The 12,932-nt window shown below is 42.9% G+C and overlaps 1 protein-coding gene across 1 annotated transcript in view; it reads left to right on the top strand.

Annotated features, from left to right (window-relative positions):
- Positions 1-12,932, top strand: part of LOC110525992 (whirlin) — a 97,085-nt gene that overhangs the window by 52,864 nt on the left and 31,289 nt on the right. Inside the window, exon 3 of the mRNA XM_036981747.1 lies at positions 3,117-3,242. Coding sequence (XP_036837642.1) covers positions 3,117-3,242 — 126 coding nt within the window. The remainder of the gene's footprint in view (positions 1-3,116; positions 3,243-12,932) is intronic.

The following is a 12,932-nucleotide window of genomic DNA, read 5'->3' as shown; positions in this document are numbered from 1 at the left end:
GTAATTGAGCCTTTCTTTAACTTGGCAAGTCAGTTAAGAACAAATTCTTATTTACAATGACGGCCTACCAGGGAACAGTGGGTTATCTGCCTTGTTCTCAGGTAGAACGACAGATTTGTATCTTGTCAGCGTGGGGATTTGATCCAGCAACCTTTTGGTTACTGTCCCAACGCGCTAACCACTAGGTTACCTGCCACACCAAAGGTTCTTACTGTGGAATGAAGTGTTTGGTTTTCGCCAGGCATAATGGGACCCATGTCATCCAAAAATATATACTTTTGAATCATCATCATCATTCTTCCAAGAGTCTTGATGATCATCCAGGTGCTTCCAGATGCTTTTTTGCCAAACTTGAGTCAACTTTTTCGATGACATGGGTCCCATTATGCCTGGCGAAAACCAAACACTGTAAACTCAGGTTCCCTTTATCTAATATTAGGTTTTGGTTGAAGATCTGATAACATTCAGTATCAAAAATATGCAAAAATAAGGGCCTCCTGGGTGGCGCAGTGGTCTAAGGCACTGTATCACAGTGCTAGCTGTGCCACCAGATATTCTGGGTTCGCGACCGGGAGGCCCATGGGGCTGTACACAATTGGCCCAGCGTCGTCCGGGTTAGGGAGGGGTTGGCCGGCAGGGATATCCTTGTCTCATCGCGCACTAGCGACTCCTGTGGCGGGCTGGGCGCAGTGCATGCTGACCAGGTGTACGGTGTTTCCTCCGACACATTGGTGCAGCTGGCTTCCGGGTTGGATGGGCATTGTGTCAAGAAGCAGTACAGCTTGGTTGGGTTGTGTTTCGGAGGACGCATGGCTCTCGACCTTCACCTCATTGCAGCGATGAGACAAGACTGTAACTACTACCAATTGGATACCATGAAATTGGGGTGTGTAAAAAAATATGCAAAAATAGAGAAAATCAGAAAGGGTGCAAATATTTTTCCGCGGCACTGTACACAGGGGTGGCAGGTAACCTAGTGGTTAGCGCGTTTACCTCAATTACCTCATACCCAATTACCTCATGCACATCAACTCAGTACTGGTACCCAATGTATATAGCCAAGTTATCGTTACTCAATGTGTAACTTCCTCAAGCTAAAGAAATTTCCTTCTATTGTTTATTAGTAAGGATTTCACTGTTAGTCTACACCTTTTTACAGAGCATGCGAAGCATGTGACAAAAACAATTTGATTTGATTTTAACTACAAACCCACCTCCTGAACAATAACATATTTGAGTCTCTCCAGTCTGGTTTCCACCTCATCCACAGTACTGAAATTGCCCTCCTCAAAGTGCTCAACGACCTCCTAACCTCTACTGATACTGGTGCCCTCAACATCCTGCTTCTCCGCCACCTGAGTGCCGCCTTTTACGTGGTGAGCCATCAAGTCCTGCTCAGGGTCTGGGTGTTGGGGCACCGCACTCTCATGGCTACAATCACATCGTACCAACCGGGCCCACTACATTGCCCTCAATGGCCATACTTCTGACTCTGCTGCTGTCACACAGGGTGTCCCCCAGGACTCTGTGCTGGGCCTCTTACTCTTCTCATCAACATCCTCCCCCTTGGTTAGATCCTCTGCCACTTCAACCTCGACTTCCACAGATACGCTGACAACTCCCAGATATACCTCAGCACCAAATCCCTCCTCGACCCACCACTGACCCACATTGAATCATGCCTCTCTGCAATAAAAACCTGGATGCAACATAACTTCCTCAAGCTAAAGAATTACAAACCTGAACTCTTCCTATTAGGCACCAAAACCACACTCAGAAAAGTTAGCAACCTCCCCCTCAAAATCGATAACACCACGCACCAACCTTGGAGTCATCCTGGCCTCCACCCTCTCCTTCGACCACCACATCCGACAGACTGTCAAATCCACATCCGCAATATTTCCAAAGTCAGGTCCTCCCTCTCCCGTCCTGCTGCTGAAACCCTCATCCATCACCTACCGTCTCAACTACTGCAACTGACTACTCTCCGGCATCAATGCAAGCTCCCTCCATAAGCTCCAAATGGTTCAGAACTCTGTGGCCCGACTCCTCACCCACACTAAGTCCTGGCAGCACATCATCCCTGTCCTCCGTGAACTCCACTGGCTCCTTGTCTCCCAACGCATTAACTACAAGATCCTCCTTATGAACAACAAAGCCCTTCACCACCTTATCACCCTTACCTTTCCGACCTCCTTCTCCCCTACCAACCCACACACTCACTACATTCCACCACAGCAGGCCACCTTGCCCCCCCCCGCACACACACACACACCCACCCTCTCTCCCACATGCACTTTCTCTCATACACACATGCAACACTTGCTCGCTCGCTCACTCATACACTGACACATCACACTCTTTTCCCTTCTTTAAGCCCCTCCCCATTCTCTTTGTTTAATGTTTTTGTCTCTTCCTTCTGTTAGTCTGGTGTTGTCTTGTTATGATCTCTGTTGTTTTGTTTAGTTTCTACAATTGTCAAGTGACTTTGGATCATTGAAAGGTGCTATACTGTATAAGTTCCATGTATTATTGTTAGTCTTGTTATTATTATTATTAAATTATAATAACTGATCACTGTCACTTCCAGGAAGTCTGGGGCCATATGTATCAATCAACTCACAATAGGAGTGCTGATCAAGAATTTGCCTTTTAGTGTAAAGAGTCAGTGTGTAGCGGGTGGGACGAAGTCAGGCGCAGGACACAGAACTGAGTAAAACGTAACTTTACTCGAAATATACCAACAATAAATTCCCCACTGGGAAACACACCAGCTCACAGGAGTACTGACCACTTCACAACGAATAAACACTCACAACAACCATGGGCAAAACAGAGGTTAAATAATGAACATGTAATTGGGGAATTGAAACCAGGTGTGTAAAACAAGACAAAACAAAAGGAAAATGAAAAGTGGATCGACAATGGCTAGAAGACCGGTAACGTCGACCCCCGAACACCGCCCAAGCAAGGAGAGGGACCGACTTCGGCGGAAGTCGTGACATTTAGATCATAATGAATAAGATTATATAGACAGGGAAGACCTGATCCTAGATCTGCACACTTTATGAACACGACCACTGATCCCTGTCCCCTCTGTCTGTGTATCCCTGCAGATCACCCTAAACTTGAACGATGGTCTCTCTCTGGGCCTGATGATCAGAGGAGGGGCAGAGTACGGCCTGGGCATATACATTACTGGAGTGGACCCAGGCTCAGCCGCAGACCACGGTGGACTCAAGGTATTTACAGACATTACCATACACATCCTATGGAAATTGTTTCACCCCACCAAAGGGAATAAAACACAATGCGAGGTTCTGACGCAGCCAAGCAGTGGGGGAAAGTGTCTGCTATGGTCTGTGTTGCTGATTCGAAACATGGCAGCCGCTTTTTACTCGACTAAAGACATCGATTCTATGTACAAAACATAGTTCATTGCACTCTATTTTCAACTTCAGTCTGCTGTGTTTTCAGGTCAGATTTCTGAGGCAGGAATACAGTGGCAAGGAAAAGTATGAATCCAAATTAGATCTGATCTTCATCTAAGTCACAACAACAGACAAACACAGTCTGCTTAAACTAATAACACACAAATTATTATATTTTTCTTGTCTATATTGAATACATAATTTAAACATTGACAGTGTAGGTTGGGAAAAGTATGTGAACCCCTAGGTTAATGACTTCTCCAAAAGCGAATTGGAGTCAGGAGTCAGCTAACCTGGAGTACAATTGTTGAGACGAGATTGAAGATGTTGGTTAGAGCTGCCCTGCCCTATAAAAAACACTCACAAAATGTGAGTTTACTATTCACAAGAAGCATTGCCTGATGTGAACCATGCCTCGAACAAAAGGGATCTCAGAAGACACAAGATTAAGAATTGTTTCCTTGCATAAAGCTGGAAAGGGTTACAAAAGTATCTCTAAAAGCCTTGATGTTCATCAGTCCATAAGATAAATTGTCTATAAATGGAGAAAGTTCAGCACTTTTGCTACTCTCCCTAGGAGTGGCCGTCCTGCAAAGATGACTGCAAGAGCACAGGGCAGAATGCTCAATGAGGTTAAGAAGAATCCTAGAGTGTCAGCTAAAGACTTACAGAAATCTCTGGAAGATGCTAACATCTCTGTTGACGAGTCTACGATACCTAAAACACTAAACCAGAATGGTGTTCATGGGAGTGTGACACCACAGAAGAAGCCACTGCTATCCAAAAAAAAAACATTGCTGCACGTCTGAAGTTGCACGTCTGAGCATCTGGATGTTTCACAGCGCTACTGGCAAAATATTCTGTGGACAGATGAAACTAAAGTTGAGTTGTTTGGAAGGAACACACAACTCTATGTTTGGAGAAAAAAAGGCACAGCACAGCACACCAACATCAAACCTCATCCCAAATGTAAAGTATGGTGAAGGGAGCATCATGGTTTGGAACTGCTTTGCTGCCTCAGGGCCTGGACAGCTTGCTATCATCGACGGAAAAATGATTTCCCAAGTTTATCAAGACATTTTGCAGGAGAATGTAAGGCTATCTGTTTGCCAATTGAAACTCAACAGAAGTTGGGTGATGCAACAGGACAACGACCCAAAACACAGAGGTAAATCAACTACAGAATGGCTTCAACAGAAGAAAATACGCCTTCTGGAGTGGCCCAGTCAGAGTCCTGACCTCAACCCGATTGAGATGCTGTGGCATGACATCAAGAGAGCGGTTCACACCAGACATCCCAAGAATATTGCTGAACTGAAACAGTTTTGTAAAGCGGAATGGTCCAATATTCCTCCTGACCAAATGTTTGGTTGAGGTTATTGCTGCCAAAGGAGGGTCAACCAGTTATTAAATCCAAGGGTTCACATACTTTTCCCACCCTGCACTGTGAATGTTTACACGGTGTGTTAAATAAAGACATGAAAACGTGTAATTGTTTGTGTGTTATTACTTTAAGCAGACTGTGTTTGTCTATTGTTTTACATTTTATGACCAATTTATATAGAAGTCCAGGTAATTCCAAATGGTTCACATACTTTTTCTTGCCACTGCATAGATCAGTGTGCCTGTAAACAGTATGACTGGCATCATAGCATTATGGCATGGCTGGGCTTGGGAAGATATCTGGCACACATCTGTCTCTGTTTCTCACTGCATCCCCTCTGTCAGCCCAGTTCCAACATGTCCATCTCCCTCTTTGGAAAAAATCTTCTTCCATAAAGAGGACTATAAAAAAAGCTCAGAAAGCCACACTAAATCCAAGCCTGGACTCTTGATTAAATAACAGGCGCTTGACATTTTGGCAGCATTTCTTTGACAGAAAGCACTGTGCTGCCTTGTGTTTTCTAGCTGACTGTGGCAGGGGGAGGCAGGGACAGAGGCCAGGCACGCTATCAGCTGAGTGTTAGGGCTCTGCGGCCAATCATATAAATAGCATAACTAGAATGGGAATAAAAATCTCTGACTATGGCAATTTAACTGGTAAACTCATGCCAGCACTCAAAATGGCCATCAGTTCACCCATTAACCTGTTCTAGGAGACCTGTTCTACTCATTCTAGTTCTGTGGGGCTGATGGTACTCTAGCCACTGGGATGACAACCTGCATGGACTAAAGGTTTTCCAGAAATCGTGGTTGGAAGATTCCAGATTCCCTGGTTATTCCCTCCTGATTCCCGGAATCTTCCAACTGGGATTTCTGGAGAACCTGTTCATTTTGGAAAAGTTACAGGTTATTTTTCTTTCTCTATTCTACTACAAGCCTCTCAGATATTTTGATTTAAAAAAAATTATATATTCTGCCTCAGTTTTGGTAATTGTACTCCACAGTGTATTCAGAGATCCATAAGAACTAGACTGTTTCCCAGTGTAATGCTCTGTCGGAGTTGTGTTGTGGGTCTACATCCATGGCAGTCTGGCAGAGTGAGTGATATTGCCATTAGAGGAGGAGCAGTAGGAAAGTAAAGAGGCTGTCTGTTCTCCTCGGGAGGCCGTCTCTGTCTGTCTCGCCTACCCCCATTTACCTCCCCTCCCTCTCTCATACTCTCTATTCTCCTTTCCCTCTCTTATGTCCGCTTTCTTCCCCTCTACCTCTCTCTTACTTCAGCCTGTTAAACACTGACCTGAGGCCTGTCTGTCTGCTACCTCTGGCAGATATCAATGGGAAACAGCTAGATATCAAACTACTGTTTCTTTTTAGTATGCAGTTTGCACCTGCATCATCGCCAGGTGTATAAATGATTACTTACCACAAAGGCTGTACGTGATTGCAGACATTATTGTGGCGATGTTAATGTTCTATACAACCTGTTTATATATGGATGAAGTTATGTATAGCCCTGTGAATTATGGAGTAAAAAAAATATGTTTGAGAACAGGGACATTCAATGTTAGCCTGGTCAAGCAGTGAAACAGAATGTGAGCTATCAAGTTCTGGCTGATTTCATGAGGCTAATTCAATGTTGCTCTTTGGATTCAAGGCCTTTTCTGAAGTTATTTGACAGAAGCTATGAGAAACAAAATGCCTCCTCTTCTTTTCTCTCCTCTGACAGTGGATAAACTAAACTCATCTAAATGGATCTTATTAGTCATCCTGTCACTGAGGAGCAATAAGACACCGTCCGTCAGCCAGGTGTCAGCCCCATAACGAGGGCCTCTATCAAGCCAGTCTGGATACAGCTGTTGTCTAATGGGCGATGTGACAGATGATCGTGTGCCTGTCCCATCTGTGTTCAATGACGTGGGATTTAATTAGTGTCACTCCCCCAGGGGATCGGACGCTGTCTTATCCAGCCTACAGCCCTGCCTTTTATTTTATTTTAACAGGCCAGCACCCTGGCACACTATACTTTCCCCCCCTACTTTTGAACAGAGCCCTATGGGGATGGGGTGCCACTTGGAACCATTATTTATTTAAGAAAAAATATTTTCATTGTTTTTCTTAATTTTTTTGAAAATCTTTTTGGTGACATATTTGATCTCAACCTAAACTTACAAATCTCTTATTCCTTAAATGGGGACAATAAAAAATACAAATACATTTCAGGGCCTGTTTTATCTCAGGCTCTGTAGTTGTTTCTGACACCTTTATCAGCATCCCACAGTTGTTACCTGTCTATCAGTACTTTACTTAGCATGGGTTTGTAGGATGTATAGTTTTGAAATCCGAAATGTACTTTATGAGGGTAGTATACAATATTATGCGTTGTTTAGAAAATGCCACCAGGGGGGTCAGAGTTTACCAGGTTAACCTATTTAGACACTTTATGTTGGTGTTTCTGTTATTTTGGCGTTACCTATAGGTACACATACAGTAGATATAAAAACCAAACATAAAAATATAGCCTATAATAGCAGCCAAATATCTTAAAGTGAAATATCCTAGATCATCTTCTGGGTGTACATGATGGCCTTGGACAAGGTGGTTAGTATCTCAACACTAACTCCATGAAGTTTGTTAGGCATTGAACATTAATACCCAAACTTTACACAATACAATATTCAGTTCAAACCAACTTTTGAGAATGCTTTTTTTTTCTCCACAGCTGTTGAAACTGCTAAGATTATTTGCTTTTCTTGAAAAGACATGTCGAATTTTTGATTGTAACCAAAGAGCATGAGGAGAGGGCAAAATGGAAGAATCTTATTGAGAATTTTTCTTAAGACATCAACAAACCTATTTCCAAAGAGCTTCAACAGTTAATCAGTGCCAAAACATATGCATGTAGTTTCTTATTAGAGAACAACCCCGGGTCTATGAACCAAGCACACATTTTATCTCGCAACCCTGGTGTATGCAATTCAAATAGACGTGTTCAACCTTTGCATACAGCTTGAGATCACAATAAAACATTGACAAGGGCCTGTATAGCTGGAACATTTCACAGGCTGCCATTTTGGAAATAGCCTCTGCCACTTCTCATCCACAGATAGGTGCCAGTGTCTTGTCTCTTTGGCTGGCAACCCTCTGAAAAACAACATTTAGTGTGTTTGGGAGAGATTGTCCATTTGCTGTACCGTGTCCGTAATAGCCCCTCTCTCTCAGGCGACCTGGAGATAAACTATCAAGACAACTGTCTCGGCCACCCAAAATAGGAAATTGCCCTTAGCCTCTCTTCCTTAGTTTTTTTCTTCTCTCTCTCTACCCCCCTTCTCTCTCTCTCTCTCTCTCTCTCTGAGAAAGGACAAGAACATTGTGTATGGACAATTGCTCCTCTCAGTCTCGTCTGACTCATAACCATTTTATTTCACGCTTCATCTCGGATGATCAATGAAACGGCAGTTGGAAATGACGGTTCAATCTATCGACTTTGAGCAGCTGAGTTACAGTACGCTGGAGGGGTCCCATACTGCCACAGAGTAAGCATTACAGAGGCAGGGGGCTGAGGGACATGGATTTTGAGTGAGTCCCAAATGGTACCCTATTCCCTTTATAGTGCACTATAGTAAAACTCTCCCGTTCAGTGGCTGCACCTCAGATGCCCTGGCTGGGCGATGTAAATCAGACCCCCCCCCCCCTCCCATCTCTTTCCCTCCCTCCCTCCTCTTCAATGAGTAATGGAAGTTCACTCAAGCTGATTCTTCCACTGCTTATACTGTAAATGCATTAGTGTTAGGAGGGAGGGAGGGAGGGAGAGGAGGGGAGAAGTCAATAACTAATTTCTTCCTTTACTTCCTCTTGTGGAAAGAGAATTGGCCATTTGAAGAGGTCCCGTAATGCCACTATACATCCTCAGCTTCTCCTGTGTTTCTCAGATTTTCTGTTGTCTTTTATTTCACTCTAGACTAACTTATTATTTTTTAAGGAGTGGGCAGTCCTTTCTTTTTTTTATGTTTAATGGATAGGATAGAGATTATGAGGTAGGGGGAGAGAGCTAGACCACCCCAGGCCTTTAGACTAACATTCTGATGCTCTGAGAAGACGAGTATAAGACTTGAGAAATGGAAAAACAACATTGATACACTTCAGTCTATGTAGAAGTTATTTCATTGTGAATTATATTTCTATTAGATACTAATCATGTTACATATTGATAGCAAAGACGCCTTTTGTATCCCCCTGTAGATCATGTTTTCCTTACTAAGGGACAGATATAAATGGGAAAAAAATGGGTACCTGGAGGAAAATGGGGGAGGGTCATGTTTTTTCAATTTCAGTCAAGGGGAGGGTTTAGTATTTCTTTACATGGTCCAGGGGAGGGTCATGTAATTTTGCCCTCAGAACAGCCTCAATTCATCGGGGCATGGACTCCACATGGACTCTAGGTGTCGAAAGCTTTCCACAAGGATGCTGGCCCGTGTTGGTTCCAATGCTTCCCACAGTTATGTCAAGTTGGCTGGATGTCCTTTGGGTGGTGGACTATTCTTGATACACATGGGAAACTGTTGAGCGTGACACAAACCAGTGTGCCTGGTACCTACTACCATACCTCATTCAAAGGCACTTAAACATTTTGTCTTGCCCATTCACCCTCTGAATGGCACACATACAAAAGCCATGTCTCAATTGTCTCAAGGCTTAAAAATCCTTCTTTAACATGTCTCCTCCCCTTCAACTACACTGATGGAAGTGGATTTAACAAGTGACATCAATGAGGGTTCATAGCTTTCACCTGGATTTACCTGGTCAACCTATGCCAAAACTAGGCTGCATTTTGAGGGCTCCCGAGTGGCGCAGCGGTCTAAGGCATTGCATCTCAGTGCTAGAGGTGTCACTACAGACCCTGGTTCAATCCTTGGCTGTATCACAACTGGCTGTGATTGGGTTAGGGGAGGGTTTGGCCATTATTGTAAAATAATTTGTTCTTAACTGACTTGCCTAGTTAAATAAATGTAGATTTTTTAAAAATTAACACAGCAATGGATATTCTAACCCTGAGCCCTGGCCTGCTCTGCTGTTTCTGATTGAAAACGTTTTTGTGTGCTGCTTAACCAATGGCTGTGCTACGTGGGGCTATGGTGGCAGTTCAGGAGATGAGTAACTAGCTAGCAAACGTAGTTAAACAACAATACAAAATACAATATCAGAATGTAATGTACCTAGTTGGCTTTAGAATCACCAGAAGCAAACTGCACGATCAATTTAGGAGTCTGCAAACTCACCATATTGAACTTGCAGATACATGTGCTTCACAGAGTGTATTCTAATATTCACAACGGCAGACACACTGTAGTTTTGAGGAGATGGGAAACGGAGATCCATGCTATGGAAATGGAACGCGTGGTGATTTCAGGGCGATTCAGGGACAAGGAGTGCTGTCCTTCAAGGAGTGAATGGGAGTCTTTTGGGGGCTAGCTCAAAAACCCAACATTTGCAGAATTTCGTCAACAAAAAGTACAACATTACAAATATTTTAGTGTTTAAATCGTGACATTAGGTACTATCAAGGAAAAAAATATACACTGACTTTGAGAAGGGATTGCGTGATTAGCAACCGCGTTACGCAGCATGACAACGTGACCGCGATTGGTTGACAGTCTGCTTGTGGGACGTTCGTTCATTGTGTTCCTATCTCCTTTCTATAATATCTCTAGCAAATTCAACAGGCAATGCGCGCTAGCTTAAAGATGCAGACAAATAGGAAAATGTGATAGACCCTCGAGGTAGGAATATCAAAAAAATATGATCAATGGCTCATTCGAGAAAATAAATCCTCCCGAGTTATGACATCGGCCAATATTGAAATCAGACATGTATGATAGATGTTTTTCACGGTCTAAACGTCTGTAATCCTATCAACTTCTAGTGTACAGTCGTGGCCAAAAGTTTTGAGAATGACACAAATATGAATTTTCAGAAGTCTGCTGCCTCAGTTTGTATGATGGCAATTTGCATATACTCCAGAATGTTATGAAGAGTGATCAGATGAATTGCAATTAATTGCAAAGTCCCTCTTTGCCATGCAAATGAACTGAATCCCCAAAAAACATTTCCACTGCATTTCAGCCCTGCCACAAAAGGACCAACTGACATCATGTCAGTGATTCTCTTGTTAACACAGGTGTGAGTGATGAGGACAAGGCTGGAGATCACTCTGTCACAAAACATAGAATGCCCACCCCAACTCACGCCCTGACCAAACTAAATAGAGACATAAAAAAGGAACTAAGGTCAGGACGTGACAGCTCCCAAGAAATTCCAGCAAGCGCCAGGACCATCTCCTAAAGTTGATTCAGCTGCGGGATCGGGGCACCACCAGTACAGAGCTTGCTCAGGAATGGCAGCAGGCAGGTGTGAGTGCATCTGCACGCACAGTGAGGCGAAGACTTTTGGAGGATGGCCTGGTGTCAAGAAGGGCAGCAAAGAAACCACTTCTCTCCAGGAAAAACATCAGAGACAGACTGATATTCTGCAAAAGGTACAGGGATTGGACTGCTGAGGACTGGGGTAAAGTCATTTTCCCTGATGAATCCCCTTTCCGATTGTTTGGGGCATCCGGAAAAAAGCTTGTCCGGAGAAGACAAGGTGAGCGCTACCATCAGTCCTGTGTCATGCCAACAGTAAAGCATCCTGAGACCATTCATGTGTGGGGTTTCCAGCATGATGGAGCACCTTGCCATAAGGAAAAAGTGATAACTACGTGGAACAAAACATCGATATTTTGGGTCCATGGCCAGAATACTCCTCAGACCTTAATCCCATTGACAACTCAAGAGGTGGGTGGACAAACAAAAACCCACAAATTCTGACAAACTCCAATCATTTATTATGCAAGAATGGGCTACCATCAGTCAGGATGTGGCCCAGAAGTTAATTGACAGCATGCCAGGGCGAATTGCAGGTCAAGACTGCAAATGTTGACTCTTTGCATCAACTTCATGTAATTGTCAATAAAAGTCTTTGACACTTATGAAATGCTTGTGATTACACTTCAATATTCCATAGTAACATCTGACAAAAATATCTAAAGACACTGAAAAGCAAACTTTGTGAAAATGAACATTTGTGTCATTCTCAAAACTTTTGTCCACGACTGTAGTGAGAGTGACTTTATCACGGTGCTCCGTAATACCGGCAGGATTTTCTGCCTGATTGAACGTCAATAACTCAGGTACACATGAAAACATGAAATGATCCAAGGAATCGATAGAATGGGAAAGGTAGGCCTAGCTTTTGAAAGTACCATGCTCAGATTCCTAATGACATCTCAGGTTATTATTATTTGCCAACTGGGACAGTTTCCTTACAAAGAAGACACACTGATTTGGCATTGGATAAATAATGATAAGATGAACACATAGGCCTATCACTCTGTCCATTAGTCTGTAATTTCGGTAATTTTTGTGGTATTAAAAAAAAAATCTGCTAATATGTAAAATGACGTAGAATTGCATGAAATGTTTATATTTCTAAATCAATCATGCAATGCTTTAACTATAAAGGAGATATTTCCATCCCTGCTCTTGGCCACCCACAACCTTCTGGCCGGCAGCTCTGAGCGCTATCAAAATTCCTGATTTGCTATGTAATGCTGACAGGATTAAGAACCGTTTTTAAAACTGCATATCTAAATCTCTGGTCTGTCCAAGAAGTGAGGGTAAACGGTAGACATGTTCTCTGCTATTCACTTTATTTTAATTATTATTTTGGGTATAGGGGAGGGTCAATTGTTTTGCTTTTTCACGCTTTCAGGGAGGGTTTAGGTCAAATATATTTTGCTGAAGGGAGGGCCATGCATTTTAATTTCATAGAGGTCCAATTTTCTCTGTGTATAACTTTCACTCCCTAATAACTATTAAGCTCAAATCAAAGCTAAACTGCTTCTCAAACAGGAAGAATATGGAAGGAAATAAAACAAAGAGGCTTATTGATTGTAAATCACTGTGTTTTGAAAAATGAATAGGTTGGAAGATAATAAGCATTGGTTGTTATGGTCTGCTAGAACATGGCTTTATGAATAGATGTGGCCTCACATCAGTCCAATCAAAGCATACAGTAGATATA

The sequence above is a fragment of the Oncorhynchus mykiss genome, chromosome 6 (assembly GCF_013265735.2).
Source record: "Oncorhynchus mykiss isolate Arlee chromosome 6, USDA_OmykA_1.1, whole genome shotgun sequence".
Lineage (NCBI taxonomy): Eukaryota > Metazoa > Chordata > Actinopteri > Salmoniformes > Salmonidae > Oncorhynchus > Oncorhynchus mykiss.
This window is presented reverse-complemented; position numbering and strand designations above follow the sequence as displayed.